At 43.5% G+C, this 16,027-nt stretch overlaps 1 protein-coding gene across 1 annotated transcript in view; it reads left to right on the forward strand.

Annotated features, from left to right (window-relative positions):
• Positions 1-15,399, forward strand: part of LMF1 (lipase maturation factor 1) — a 745,091-nt gene extending 729,692 nt beyond the window's left edge. Inside the window, exon 11 of the mRNA XM_074279711.1 lies at positions 15,159-15,399. Coding sequence (XP_074135812.1) covers positions 15,159-15,333 — 175 coding nt within the window. The 3' untranslated portion in view covers positions 15,334-15,399. The remainder of the gene's footprint in view (positions 1-15,158) is intronic.
• The last annotated feature ends 628 nt before the right edge of the window (positions 15,400-16,027 follow it).

Raw genomic sequence — 16,027 nt, forward strand, 5'->3', positions numbered from 1 at the left:
AGGAAAAACCATGAGAAAGAAAAAAACAAAAACATGTTTTTTTTTTGTTTTTGTTTTTGTTTTTGTTTTGTTTTTTAAGTGAAAATAATATATTTCGATCTGCATTAAGACTTCACAGTTTTTTTCTCTGGATGTGAATTGATGCCTAGAATCTTCTGGGTTATTTGACTGTGGATGTCATCAGGTTGTGAGGCAGATGGCAGATAAGGAGGCTCAGATAAGTGTTTCTATTGGCATAGGGAACTCCTAAGAGAAGAAACTCCCTGTCCCAATATCTGAAACATATAATCGTGGGGAGTTGACTGAAATGTTAAGTGACTGGCCAGGGTCCCACAGCCGATATGAGTCAGAGATGGGCCTTCAACCCAGGTCTTCTGAGTCCAAGACTGACTCAATATCCGTTATACCTCACTACCTCTCATAGCAGCATAAGGGATATGCTTTTTAAACCTTGAAGTACTATAGAAATGTGAACTGTTATTATTATCAATCTATAATTCAAATTTTCTATTAATTGCCTCTAGGATAAAATACAAATTTCTTACCTGATATTTAAGCCTGATGCTATTTCAATCCAACTTTCTCCTACCTGGAACAAACTACTTCCTTATCTCCATCTGTTGAAATTCTTTTCTTCCTTCAAGCCCACCTAAGAAACCTTCTCTAAGGGATCTGCTATCCCTGTCACTGTATCCATCAGATGAAAAGAACATCATTTTCCTGCTGAAATTTACTTTTTTGTGGTGGTTTGTCTGGATCTCTTCTTTACCCTTCTCAGGTTCTACGTCCTGTCCTACTTGTGACCATGTTTCATCCCCTATTCAATTATAAACTCAATGGGACCAAAAATGGTGTTTACTTTACCTTTGTATTTTCTACAGAGTTTTGCAGGTAGTATTTAATAAATGGGAGAATGTGGTATCCCAAAATATTTCTTAGGTACAAGTATATATGATTCATGCAAAGCATAAGCAAAGGAGAAATCAGGGGAGGCTCTTTAGACGGACCTGTTGTTTAAAGTGCATTATGCTTAAACTTCAAAGAGATAATATGATTTAGATAACTTGAGGTCTAGGAGAGTGATGGGACTCAGTTATAATAGGCATTATGAAATAAGTGTACTGGTTGAAAGACAACATGTATTGGATAAAACCCTGAAGTCCTGGCTTCAAGTCATAGCATTGAGTCATATTACTTGTACTTGTTAATTTTTTTAAAATTATCGATTTTTATCAATAATAATGAAATTATTTGATTTTTAAATTCTGAATGTAATAAACACCACATAAAATGAGCATATTTGTGTGTGTGTGTGTGTGTGTGTGTGTGTGTGTGTGTATCTATAGGTTAAACAGAAAATTAAAGGCTTGAGCATGAAACTGAATCTTTTACATACAGCTTGCTTTTCCTTTTTGAATAGATTATAAATTCATCATGTAACTTTCAAAGCTTTCCTGTTTATTCCTGTTTCCTTCCTTCTGTTCTCTTCTGTGCATTTTTTTAAAAATGATTTAGTGATCCTCTTTCTCTTCTTTTTCTTTTTCATTTTATTTTAACTAGTCCTATCACAGTTTCCCCTTCCTCTCTCACTCCTTCCCCTGTCATTGAAAAATAAAAAATGAAATACAAAACCCTTCTAATAAATATGCATAGGCAAGAAAAATAAATTCCTATCTTGGCCACTTCCTTGTATTCCTTGAGACCATCACCTTTTGGACAGGATTCTTCTTCATTGATTCTTCTAGAATCAAGCTTGATCATTGAATAGTCTAAGGTTCTTAAATCTTTTTTTCCTTATTTTGAAAATGTTTTGGTTATTGTGTATACTATTTTTTTGGTTCCGCTCACTGTCTTCTGCAGTAGTTCGTTCCTCCATGTTTGTCCACAAGCACAAGCTGCCTGAATGTTACCTAGTCACGGGCTAGTGTTCAGACATGGCTGCCCAAGCCCTGAGCTGACGAGCCACTGGCCTGGCCTAGGTCCTACTCCGGCACAGGTTACCCAACACAGAGCATCTTCAAACCATTCTCAGCCTTATTATCAGAACCAAGGAACTTGTCGTTTCTTCTTTTAAAGATAAAAAGCTTATAGTATAGTATATCAAATATTCCATCTTACTCTTAATTTTTTTTTTGTTTTTCATCCTTCATTCTTTTTTTTTTTATTATTATTATTTACAAAACACATAATGGGTAATTTTCAACATTGGTTCTTTTAAAACCTTCTGTTCCAACTTTTCCCCTCCTTCCCCCCACCTCTTCCCCTACCATCTTACACTTTAAAATTCACCTCAGTGATTGAGATTGGCCTAGGCATTTGTATTAAAAGCCCCCTTTTACCTAAATTGATTAACTATCACCACCAAGAATTCCCAGGGAAATCTATCATCTATATTGATTTCATTGCCTCCAGTATCTTAAGCAAAATTTCTTGGCTGCAGACAGGACAATATTGGATTATCTGGATAAGAGTTGTCTCTTATGAAATTCTGGGTATCAACCAGTGGCTGGTCATGAATTATTTCGGTAACTGTAGTACTGAAATTCGAGACCAAAGGCATGCCACAAAGGAACCTCCAATGTTATTTCAGTTCTAGTTGCCAAGTTTCCTTTTTGCCTATATACATTCCCTCCTTTTTCTCTCATCTTGTTGCTTTAGTTAGCATTTCTAACAACATTGTGTTTAAAAAAATTAGTTGTGATAATGGATATCATTGCTTTATGCCTGATCTTATTGGAAAAACCTCTACTTTATCAATGGTACATATATTTCTGGCTCTTGGCTGTAGAATAATCTATTGACAATATTAAAGAGAGATTCATTTATATCTATGCTAAATTTTTTAGTGTTTTTAATAGAAATTTTTGTATTGTATCAGGCTTTTTTTTTCTCCAATCATTAATAGAATATGGTTTTGATTGTTTTTGTTATTAACATGATCTACTATAGTTTTCCTGATATTGAACCAACCTTGCGTTTCTGCTGTAAATCCTACTTACTCATAATGTATATTTAGAAACTAAACAATATAACAAGGAAACACTAGCAGCTGAGGTGCTTGGAAGGAAACCAGGGATTCTAAGAGGTAGAAGTGAGGAAGAAGTGCATTCCAGGCCTGGGAGATAGCCAATTGCAGCATTCAGAGACAGAAGATGGCCTTGTGAAGAACAAGATGGCAAGTCTAACTCAACTGTAGTGAAGGGAAGCGATGTATAATGAGACTGAAAAGGTGGCTAAGTGCTGGCTTGTGAAGGGCTTTAAATGCCAAACAGAAGAGTGTACTTGTTTTAAGAGGCAATTGAAATAACATAGTCAAACCTGGGCTTTAGGACAATCACTTTGGGAGCTATTTGGAGGTAGAGAACCCAAGGGAAAAACCACTTCTGCCTTTGGGGAGGTTGTGGATGGTTTCATGGAGGCAGTGACATCTGAATTAAGCCTTAAAAGGTTTTTCCTAACCCTTTAGATTTTTGAAGTGCCTTTTACATGACCTGGTAAAGCCTTCTAATAATAAGGCTTCTATCTACCTACTCTATGTGATGGTTCAGCACTAATCCGTGCACTTCCACCGTCCCATGAAGATTTTATTCTATTGGAACCTGCTGCTGCTGGTATAGAAGAAGGATTATTGTCCCACCAGACAAGGCAGTACTATTTACAGAAGCAAGTCATCTCTACATACTCTAGTTTTCAATGAGTTACTGATGGAACTTCAAAGACATTCCTAGGTGGCTAGGAATAGATCTCATCTCTAAGCCTCCCATCAAATGGAAGGAAATTAAATAGTCATAGCTCTTCATTTTAGATACTCATGGATGGAAGAAAAGGGAGGGTGGGGACAGGGCAGTATTTTTATAACTCATCAAACCTTCATGCTTCTTAGATCAGCCTGGTCTAAGATCCCAGGGATCTTCCTCAACCACAGAGCCGAAGAGAAGGCTTTTTTCTCACATTTGCTTCTTTAATGAACTGTTGCTTTGTAATGATCTCTGGAATCTTTGAATGACTATTAAGTAGAACATCCAGAAATAGAAAGAGAGAGGGAAAGAAAGAAGGAACGAGAGAAAGCGAGAGAGCCCATGTTTTGGCTTATATGCCTCCCCTGTCACCCTGTCAACCATTAATACTGACAGAAAACACGGGTCCTGTTTTTTCCCTCCAAAAAGCTTTCAGCTGTTAGCAGGAGACAGCTGCGCCCTCTGGAACTAATTACAGCTGTCTGAGAGATTTAGGCTCCAATCGTAACAACTCGAATATTGCTGCTAATTTTTAACACGTACAGTTGGAAGACGTCATAATAGTCTGATATATGAGAGAATCACAAAAGTTCAGTGGCACAGCTGCTACTGGGCATCTGGCAGCATGAATTGGGGGATATTGATTGAAGAAATGGTGCTTATTATTTCTTTCTCAGTGGCCACGTGACAAGGCAGGAATGATGGCGTGTGTGTGCCCCTGCACCCGGGGCACAGCTTGCCTTGGGCAGATGGCGTTTTTCTGCCCCTGGCACTCACGTTCTTGGCCCAACCCCCTTCCTCAGCCTCTGGGCTGCCCCTGTCCTCTCGAGGTTCTCCTGTGACAGGCTTCTGGTTCCAAGTCCAGGGCTGGAGTGACCACAACCCACATCTCATTAGATAACACCATTATCCAGATAGCCCAGCCTTGCCCAGGAGGCTGCCGGGAGAAGATGAATCAGTAGGGCCTCACATGTGGCCTGTTGTTTGAAGCCTCGTTTCATCTTTGCGGCGGCACTTTGCTAAATTACTCAAAATTATTTATCATTTGTATTTCCTAGTGATCTTCCCCCGGGAGACTCAGGGCTATCATTCAGTCTGCTCCCTCCCGGGTCTGAGAATCCTGGGCTTCAAGAAGAAGCCATATGGTGAGGGTCAGCAAGGAGGCAGAGCCCATGTGTAAAGGTTTCTGGAGTCATCTGGTTAAGCGCAGAATCCGGTCATTTAGAGCAGGTGAGGAGTCTGCTCCTCTGGTGAACCTGAGATTCATTAACTCTCCCAGGGCCCCTAGGACCCGTGGGCAGCTGGGACCCCTCCTCAGCTAATGGCCTTCTCACGCTATCTGCTCCTCCACCTAAACACACACTCTCCACATCATCTTTTCAGTCCGGCAAACATTCACGAAGCTTCTATTGTGTGCTTTACACTGCGTGGGGCCGGTGGACCGGGTGCGGAATGTAAGGAAGTCACCGTCCCTGCTTTCAAGAAGCTTATATTCTATTGGGAATTGTGCCGCTTAAGCCAGTAACAGCGGTAAAAATGTTAAGAGCAGAAAAAGGGAAGTTCAGAGCAGTGATGAGGAAAGGCTGTCTGGAGGCGGCGTTGGGGGGGCTTTAGAGGAGGGATAAGAATTGTACAAGTGGAGTGAGAACATTGGAGGCTCGGAGAGGAGCCTGTCGCTTTTTCTTAATTTTGCTGATTAGCTAATATTGGGATCATCATTTGTGCAGTAAAGGTCAAAGTACCCATCCAGGCCCCATCCCCAAATGAGCCTGGGTTTGTAGTGGGTTTGCTCATTGCAAGGTTCTCAGGCCTTCACTAGATGTTGCTGTCATATTGAGAATAATCAGTCAGGAGGAAGCAGTTGCCAGGAGGGTGTACAGCAGCCTTCTTGGTGACACAGGTAGATGTAGAGACACACACACACTCACCCCACTGTACAAATGTAGATAAGTGAATGTTATGTAATACTAAGTGTTCCGTGGAAGAACAAGCAGGTTCTTTTCAAAAGAGGAGGAATACTCCCAGAGCCCGCAGTGTTTGAGATGCGCTTTAAAAAAAAAAAAAAAAAAAAGGAACAGAACAGGCAAAAGGGAAAAGGCACTCCAGCCCAAAGTTAATAAAGTGAACAACTTGGGGACAGAGCACAGAACTTAAAGTCAGGAAAATCTGCCTGAGACACTTCCTGGGCAAGTCACTTAACAAGGAGCTTTTTGCCTCAGTTTTCTCATCTATAAAATAAAATAAAAATAACAGCACCTACCTCACAAGGTTATTGTGAGGATCAAATGAAATGACATCACAATAATATTATTATTTATTGGGTTAGAAAATCAAAGAACAGAGGGGAGATGGAACCAGGTAAGAGTTTTCAGTAGGCATAGGCCATAAGAAGCCATGAAAGGATTTTGCAGAGAAGCAGAAATATAAACACATAGTATACAAGGGGGCTGTGTCTTTGCAGTGTCACGAATTCTACCTTAAGATGTGAGAAACATATCTCTTGCTTCCAGAGCTTCTGGCAGATTGACAGCTGTCCCTTCTTCCATTCCTGTTAGGAAGCGACTGGGAATTCTCCCAGCGTGACCATCAGTGATAGTCTCCCTGCCTGGGCTGGAGGCGGAGGGTGGAAATGGGAGAAGAGAGAGACAGAGCAGAAGCCTACCACCTCCTCCAACATCCATGAGGGACAACTTCCCACTGCTTCCTTACTCTTCCTGCGGGGCTCTAGACACCAGCTAATGCAGCTCAACAAGCATTTATTGCCAATTCTTTGTGTCAGACACTGCCTTCAAAGAGAGAAGGGGAGAAGGCGGTGGTCCTCAATAAGTCATCTAGAAGGTATTGATTTAAGACAAGGAAACAGTCCCAGAGAAACTGAGTCATTTTTCAGAGGTCATAGGGCCATAAAGGGCAGAGCTGAGATCCCCTCTCTCCACCACAACGGTTTCTCTGGGCACTAATTCAGATCAGAAAGTGTCTTTCTCAGGCTCGCCACAAAACAAAACCATATTGCAGCAGGGACCACAACCCTTTGAAGACCTCCCCCAGACTTATCTCTCTTCTGCCTCCCTTTCTTTTTAATCTCCTCGAGGGAAAAACTAAGGCAAATGAAGGCAAGGAGAGCCGGGTCTCTGGGTACATTAAGCATTGAAACGAGACTCATCCCTGTACATCTCAAAGCAAACTCTAGATTAAAGCCTCCTAAGTACTTCTTTGAGAGAAAGTGTAGGGTGGTAGAAAGAGAATTGAAGTCCAAATCAGGTGATACCTGAGTTCAACTACCTCCCTCCCCTGATGATTGTATGTAACTAGGAGCAGGTCACATAATGTCTCACTTCACCTCAGTTTCCTCATTTATAGAGCTGGACCAACAATCATACATACCTTACAGCATGCACCATGTAATGTCCACATTATCACTGTTCTTTCTCACAGTTTCTGGGACTAGAGCTAGGAAATAAGAATGAGGATGGAGTTTCTGGGCAACCAGAGGTTCAGGTATAGGGATATAGAACTGGGTTGGGATGATTGAGAGTGAGAATATCACCAATTACACTTGTGTTAAAACTAGGGTGGAAGTAAGCATTGGGGGGTGGGAGGGGGCTGCTGAGTGGTATGGTCACTTCCAGCCTTGCCTTTCTATAAGTGAACTAGCAGTGAGATCTGCCATTTCCAGGTGGAATGGAGGATTGGAGGCTGGGAAAGGACACAGAAGCACAATAGGGAGAGAAAGGGAGTCCCACCAAGCCCTAGGGAGTTCTGGCATGGATGTGTGTATACAAATTAAATGCTAACTTGTTTGTTAATACACCTATCAAGTTACACTATCCCACACCTGGATGGAGATTTTTTGCATCTTCCATTGGGGTAGACCTTAAATACAAATGATAATTTAATCTCCTTCCCTTCAAAATAGAAGCCCTAGTTGCCAAGAGTGGCTGCAACTAATGTAGATACCCCTGGAAGCTTCAGAAAGGCCAGGGCCACAATTTTTTTTTTTATTAACCCTTTTATTTTCAAAATATTTGCATAGATAATTTCCAACATTCACCTCTGCAAAACCTTGTGTTCCACATTTTCTCCCCTTTCCCCCCACTTCCTCCCCCAGATATCAAAGTAATCCAATATACATTAAATATGCAATTCTTCTATACATATTTCCACAGTTATCATGGTGCACAAGAAAAATCAGATCAAAAAGGGAAAAAAAAAGAAAAAGAAAAGAAAGCACAAACAAACAACAATAAAAAAATGAAAATATTATGTTGAGATCCCTACTCAGTCCCCACAGGCCTCTCTCTGGGTGCAGATGAGTCTCTTCATCACAAGACCATTGGAACTGGCCCGAATCACCTTGCTGTTGAAAAGAGCAGTGCCGCAATTTTTGTCTCCCCCCCTTCTCCAGGGTTCACTGGGCCTCCTCACTTTGAAAACATGCTGGTTTGAGACTTGCCCTACTTATTCTCAGTCCCAGATCGAAAATCTCTTGTAGGAGTGAACATAGATCAACTTATCTATTTCCCAGTTAGAGGGTGTTGAAAAAAATGATAATGTTTAAACAGTTTCAGGTGAAATTTTGGGTTACCAAGCTTATGGGGAGAAAAAAAATGTTAATATCGTGAAAGTTGAGATGTGAGAGTCAGTTAATCTTCAGTGTGAATTGGTGATGAATTGTTGTTATTGGGGGAATATTTTAAAACAGATGAAATATTTAAAGTTTATAAAATCGTTCCAGAACATGTGTCCTCCTGTCATTTCTTTTCATATGTGTGTTTTACTTGGCAGCCAGAAAACAATTGCGTAGTAAAATGGAATGTGCCCTTGACGGCATTATCTTTTTGGACTCTGTCTCTGTTTCATCCCTGGCCGGCAAAGTCCTCTCCAGGCATGGCCCAATTCTCCGAGGACCTCTAACAATGAGGTCATATGGCCCTCTTTTTAAGGAGGAAGTGATGTTCAGAGCAGTGTGGTATCGGGGAAAATCACTAGTCTTGGAATCAAAGCAAAGGGAGGCACCACACCAGGAGATCCCTACACAAAGTCACAAATGCTTCCAACTTTTTGTTTCCTTGGGATTTGCATTATTCATCTCATAAACAACAATTACGATTACCTAAGTATAATAATAAGGGACAGCTCATAATGTGCTAAGCTGGATTTGAACCTGGGCCTTCTTGACTGCGGGCCCAGCATTCTATCTTCTGTGCCGGCTAAAGTGCCTCGAGCTGAGTTCACGTGGGCTGAGTTCCAGAGAATGCTTGTGCATTTGGTTTTGTCCAGACGTGATCTCCCTCATAGGGAGAACTCCCAGAATGGAAACTCCTTTCCAGGACACAAATTAGCAGCTCCTCCCTAGCTGTAGTTCTAGGTAAACTAGGGCAGCTCAGGGACATTTAGAAGTTGACTGTCCCCAGATCACACAGAATTTAGGTTTACTGGCCTACAACTTTTTTTAATCTTTTTTTTCTTTTCTTTTTTCTTTTTTTTTTTTTTTAACATAACACTATTCCTAAAGAGATATGCCTAGGAATCACAACTTTGCCGCATTGTCTTAGACTTAAGTCCTCCCCCAAAAGGCCAAGGTTCTTAGAACCAACTCAAAGCAAAGCTCATTATGTAGCGAAGACTCGCTGGACAACCAAGATGTTTTTAAATGTAGGAGCGCAGGAGCCCGGAGTTTCACTATGAATCCCTTTGTTTCTGACTTATTACTCTTCCGTCCTCTGTGGCTTTCGATCGAAAGGCTGCTGTCACCGATTTCAGTTTGACTGGTGGAGAGGGGGTGGGCCCCGCTGATTCAGCATCGTCACTTGATGATCACAACATCCTCTTGCCAAGGGGTCACGGGCCCAAGCCCGAGGCAGGATATCTGGGCCAGACCTTGGGCCTCTTCCTGGGGGGAAGCTCCCCCACTCCTCACCACCTGGCTGGCAGAGGGCCCTCCTTGCCTTCTCTCGGGGGCTCGGGACCATCAAGCATGAGAGCTTACTTCTGCAAGGTCCTGCTGCAGGAAACCCTCATCTAGCCTTTCCCCACTGGTCCCAAAGGCTGGGAGGTCAAGCTTACATAGCCCAGAAGGATGTTCGCTCCTCAAAAGCCAAGACTATCCTTTTTCTTTTTGTATCATCAGCATTTCGCTCGGCGTTTGGCACAGTGTAGGTGCTCTGATAGTGCTTATTAAATTGACTCTTATTCCACATCATGGGGCGATTAGTGACTCTGGGGTAGAATTTCCTGCTAGAAGTCAGTTTCTTGGCTCAGGTGGAGGCCATTCTGCTCTCCAGTTGTCTGGTTATCTGTCCTGAGCTCTCTCTGAACCCTGGGACTTTTCCCTAGTAAGGTCCCGGACCCTGGGGTAGAGCCAAGATGAGACAATTTCACAACCCATTGTTTGTGGATTCCCACCCCGCCCCAAATTGCATCCCTTATCTTGCTAAGATTAAAGGTTATCTTTCAAAATTCACCAGGGGGGTGGAATGGGGTGGGGGGAGGGAGAAGGGGGAGAGATTAAGAAGTTATTAGATTCATGTGTTGCAAACCCACAACAAAGGCCGTTCATCTGCAGCTCTCACACCCAGTCCCCTACTGGGATTTTTAAAGACAATGATGGAGAGGGTAGAATAATAATGGGGATATTGATAAATCATTTTTCTATAGCAGTCAAAGCTACCTCCTTGGCCACACTTTCAAAACCTTCCACATTCTGGCATTCCCTTACTTGGGCCTTATCTCACATCACTCCCTTACAGTTTGAACATGTCCTGCTTTCCCTGCTTTTGTATGCACACGCAGACCCACAGACCCCCAATCTATCTTTTAAAGCCCTATTCAAATGCCATCTCCTCCCCAGTCATTAATGACTTTCCTTACATCGCTTATGAAAGTTTGTTTTATGCTTGTTGAATGAATTTATCATGTAAATGTCTGTCATGTACTATTTTGCATTACTGTAATTCAGCCTTGTGCCTTTTTCTTCTTTTGAGGAATCATGTTTGATAATGCTGAATAATTATGATAACAAAAGCATCTCTCAATAATCACTTTAAATTTTACAAAGCCCCTTTTATATTTGAGTCTTACAACAACTCAGGGAAGACAATAATGCACATATTATTATCTCTGTTTTTACAGAGGAGGTGACAATTTGCCTAACGTTACACAGGTAGTAAGTAGAATAGGTGAGAGTTATATCTAGGCCTTCTGACTTTCCATTGCCCACATTCCCAGCTTTGGAAGGAGCTGTAGGAATATCTAACCCAATCACTTGCCATATAAGCTGATTGTAAAGCCCAAAGCTGGAAAGGTGGAAAGGGGCAGAGCCAGGATTAGCCCCCAAGTCTCCGGCTTCAAGGCAAGAGCTCTTTCCACTAAGCCATCATAGATCCTGTTCAAAGGAACAGTCTTCTCTCCCCCAGTTCCCATCTGTCTGCCTTTCCACCGCTGCATTCCAGAGGAAGCAGATGTGGCGACCCCTAAGCCGCGTCCCTCCACACACTTAGCTCACATTTGACAAGAACAACATACCCTCCCTCCACATTCCCCATCTGAATCATCTGGGTGTTAGGAAAGGGTGTCAGTAAAACACCAGAGTGGGGGGAAATGGGAACAATTTACTGAAGTGTCTGCCCCCACCCCCAATACATCCACACTGAAGATAAAGTGGCCCATCACCAAATTAGTTGTGGTTTAAGCATAGGCTGAGTTATTATTTGAAATCTGAATTTAACAACTTCTCCCTTTAAAATAGAGCTTTTGTCTGGCTTTTAAAGCTCACGGGATGTAGCTTTATACAACATAACTATTGATGATAAACATTTAGTCAGAAAAAGTGGGAAATCACAGCAGGCACACCACACACAGACACTTTCAAAAGAAAATAAGGCAGTTTTCCTTTCAAGGGCTGAGCAGATGACCACGTAGACTCTTACGGGTCTCACTGCCTTTTTGCCTGCATGTTTTGTGATACTGATTCTCAAACCCAATGAAGTCCTTAAAGGGACTTCAGAGATGGATGATCTTGGCCAGCAGTTCTCAGAGAATGAAATGGACCTCTCTGGGACCGGTCTGTGAGGTCAAACCTATTTCTATAATAATACTAAGGTGATTTAACTTCTAACACAGCCAGTTACGACAGGAACAATAATAACAATGACTTTACTAATATTTCATTTCATTTTCCTAACAACTTTGGGAGGTAGGTGCTATTGTTATTCACAATATTCAAGAGAAGAGCTTGAAACAGAGGTTCAATGGCTTCTCCAAAGTCACACAACTATTCCGTGTCTGGGGCTGGACTTGAGATCAGACCCTCTTGACTCCAGAGCCGGTGCTTTAGTCGTTGCACAAGCCACATCAACAGAAGCTCTCTGGGGAGAGGAGACAGAGTCCTCAATCATTTTAAAAAGTGTAAAGGGCCCTGAGACTAAAAAGTTTGAGAACCACAATTGCTTCATTGTACAGAGGTGGAAACAGGCCCAAATTGGGGAAATATTTGTCCAACGTTACACCTCTAAGGCAGAGATGAGATGGGGAGAATCTGTCCTGTGGAAGACCCCAGATTATAATGCAAAGATTGCTGGACTTGAAAGCAAAACATTTGCGTTTGAATCACAAAGAGCTGTGAGACATTGGACAGGTCCCCTTACTTTTGCATGCCTCAAAATTTTGTGAAACAGGATTCCCCGGGCTCTTTTGAGATCTAAAAATGCAAAATGAATGAGAGTTATTGCTGTTGCTCGAGGTGAGAAAGTAGAAAGGAGCAGCCTGAATTTTTCAAATACCAGGACCTCTGCAGCCTCCTCCACCACCCAGTTATCTCAGGAAAGAGCCTGGAGACCACCTGAACTCACATCAACTGAGCTATGTAGTAACACTTTAATTATTAACAGGAAACACTCTGGGAATAACACTTCACCCCCCAGTTGACTTTTATCAACGCAAAAACTCCTGAATATAATTAAACCACAGCTGCAGAAGGATCTCCTTTAGTGTGATAGAATCCAGGTTTTCTGAACTAAGGCATTCACATTGGTTGGCAGTAGTGGGCAGAGGGGCCAGGGAGATATTAAATGTATTTAGAGTAGTTAACCAGCAAGCTCCTAGGGAGAAGGAAGGTGTAGTTGGGCAGATCGTTGCCAAGGTATCACTCACACGTAGACCACTGCCCCCACCCTACAGCTTTGTGCAACCCCAGAAATGAAGTCTGCAAGGAGCTGTGGAAAAGGAAAATCCGAGAGGGAATTCTGTGGAGAAAAAATAAGAGATCTATGGCAGAAGTGGGGAGAGATACAGAGAGGCCTAAGAGGGAAATAAAAGAACACGGTCCTAAAGAAAGTGAAGGAGGTTAGAAAGAGTGCAAGAGTATGTGTCTACAAGAGTCCTTAAAAAAAAAAATTAAGGGAAGAAATGAAGGTATAAAACCTTTCCCTGTGTCTGCCACAAATAAGGACTTTTTGTTTGTTTGTTTGTTTTGGTACAAGATACTATGACTACAAAGGACTTTCCTCAAACAGAAAATAAATAATTATTTTTCTATGTTCAATAGTTGCCAGATCTTGTCATTTTTCTCTCTCTCTAGCATCTCTTCTGCATGTTTCCTTCTCTCCATGCACACAGAGCCTGCTCACCTTTTCTGAAGGTCTCCTCATTGATCCCCCTGCCTCTGGTGTCTTCTCCATCCAAAGGCTCTTTCCTGAAGAAAGACTATATCAACCCCTTATTCAAACTCCAGCAGCTCCCTGTTACCTACAGGAATAATATAAACGCCTTTGTTTACTCCTTAAAGCTCTTTACAACCTTGTCCCTCCCTATCCTTCCAAGCTTTCTGTGCACTTCTCCACTCCACGCACTCTACCACCACACTATGGCCCTTTTCCCTACCTTTGCACTGGCCGTCTCCCTTCCCTGGAAGGCCTTCCCTCCTCACTTCAAATCTGGCCTTCTGTGGGCCACCCTTCCTAAGGGACCTTCCATCTCGTCTGTCTCATGCATGCAACTGTTCCTCTCCTTGTTGTCTTCCCCTTTAGAGAGAGACTTCTCTTAGACGCCGTCTATTTTCACTCTTCACTGATAGCCTCAGAACCTAACAAAGAGTAAGCAATTAATAAGTGCTTGTTGATTAATCTACCTTGAAAGGAGTTCATACATAGAGTTTACAAGCGGTAGTTTGGTGATGCAGAAAGAGCACTGGACTAAGCATCAAAGGGCCGGGGCTTAAGTCCCAGCTGTGGCCCTTAGCCTCTGCAGCCCAGAGCTTCTCCGAGCTACAATTTCCTCCCTCCACCTGGCCTAGCCTCGGAGAACGCAGGACTGCTCCATGCCTGCATAATTTTAGCGTGGGGGGAAAACTCCAGTGGGCAGGGCAGAAACAAGCGTCTGGGGGATTCTGGCTGCCATCTGAGGCATCAGTCGGGCTTGATGCACACCCCTTTGATTTCCCCTTCCTTGTCTAAAATCGGAGACATCAGGCCCAAGAGCAGGCAGTCCTTTGTGGAGGAGGACTCGGGCCTTCCCACTGGGCATCCTGAAGCGGCCCCTGCTGAAGCCCGATTCTGCTAGAATTGTAGGTGTAATGTTTAGTAGCTGAACAGAGCGATTGTAAATGGATCGTGCGGTAATATAACTCTGACATTTTTATATTGCTCCTGACCTTATTAACTTACCCAGCCAATGAGGCAGAGCGTCCTGAGCTCGTCCACCTCGAACCGAAGGCAAGGCTGTACTTCTGGCACTTGTCGGCAGTGCCATACATCAAGGGGGGAAGAGTGGGACGGGGCTGGCTAATGGTACGCCATGTGTGCCTTGGAGGGTGTTTCGTGTGACTGATGAATACTTCTTTCCACACTCTGGAAAATCTACATTTCTGTCAGCTCTCAGATCAGGCCAGGAACAGATGCTCTACGAGGAGGGCCGGCAGGCTGCAGAGTACCCAGCTTGTCAGGGGAGCAGCCGGGAGGAGAAAGGCAGGGAACGGGGCAGAGCAGCACCCCCTTATGCTCATGCGGGATGGGCCACTTCGAGCCAGTTTGGGGCACTCTGAGAAAGACAGTTTGACACGAGTGTGAGATTGCAGAAAAGCTGGATTTTCTTTGCAGTTCCTTGGCCACAGACTGGCTGGGTGATGCGGGCAGGCCTTTGACTCCTCCCGGACTTAGCTTCCTCCTCTGGGATGTCCTGATTCTGTGTCTCATCCCGCATCCCCCCGACAACGATGGCCTCATTTTCCTTCTTGGGAACCGACTCAGGAGGAGACTGAGAAGGAGACAGCCATTGGGATAGGTTTTCTCCTGAAGAAACAGCCGTGGCATTTGCTTAGCTATCTCCTGCTGGGCTTTTCTAAGGACAGGGGCCCTTCTCCTTCCCAGGTGCCTCTTCAGTGGCTTTCCAAGCAGGGGGAGCTCAACTTTCTCGTTTTCCTTTCAGGTGGATCAGAGGAGAACACTACAGATACAAGTTCAGCCGCCCAGGGGGAAAGCACGCTGCCCAGGGCAAGTGGTGGATCCGGAAGAGGATTGGCCCTTACTTCCCTGCGGTCAATCTCCAGGGGCTGAAGGAGTTCTTTAAATCAAGAGACTGGCCTTACCCAGGGCATGGATGAAAGGACAGCTCTCCAAGCCTTCGCACTCTGTTCCGAGTCTTGCTTTCTAATAAAGGCCAGAAGCCACACTGTGTCTGACTCAGTTTGTAGATCATAGAACACAGTGTTGCAGCTGGAAGGAACCTTCCCATTTTACAGATGAGGAAACCTTCCCCCGAACCATACGTCGGGTCTCTTAGTCACGCTGGGCCACCATAGGTTTTGCAGATTGGTGTCCTGTCTATTAGCCCCTATCACAACCCCCCTTTCCATTGAGCCCCCAGTGTTGGAAGCCCATGCAGTTGTTGCTTCTGGCCTCCATTCCTATCCTCCATGTCCTTTCTCCCCTAAATTTCCACAGAGATCTGTGTGGCCCACTCAGATTTTCTCTACCGGTCTGCATTACAGAATTCTGTGAAACATTAGACTTATTAGAGTCCTTGTGTTACAGCAGGATTTTTAAAAAAGTATCACGTTGATTAGAACTCTCATCGTTGAGTTCTGGTTGATTTGTTTTATTCAGGACCCACTAAACTTCTTCAGGAGCCTTGATCTCTTGCCATGCTCTCCTTGCTCAGGTTAGTCTAGATTTCCTATCTTTAGCCTCTGTAGTAGTACTTGTAACCAGCAGCTAACCTCCCTCCACCTGGCAGACTTACATCAGATGGCTTCTAAGCTGGCCTGGGTTAAGAAAAGGACCGAGTCTCTAAGCCCT

This window comes from Sminthopsis crassicaudata, chromosome 1, assembly GCF_048593235.1.
Source record: "Sminthopsis crassicaudata isolate SCR6 chromosome 1, ASM4859323v1, whole genome shotgun sequence".
Taxonomy (NCBI): Eukaryota; Metazoa; Chordata; class Mammalia; order Dasyuromorphia; family Dasyuridae; genus Sminthopsis; species Sminthopsis crassicaudata.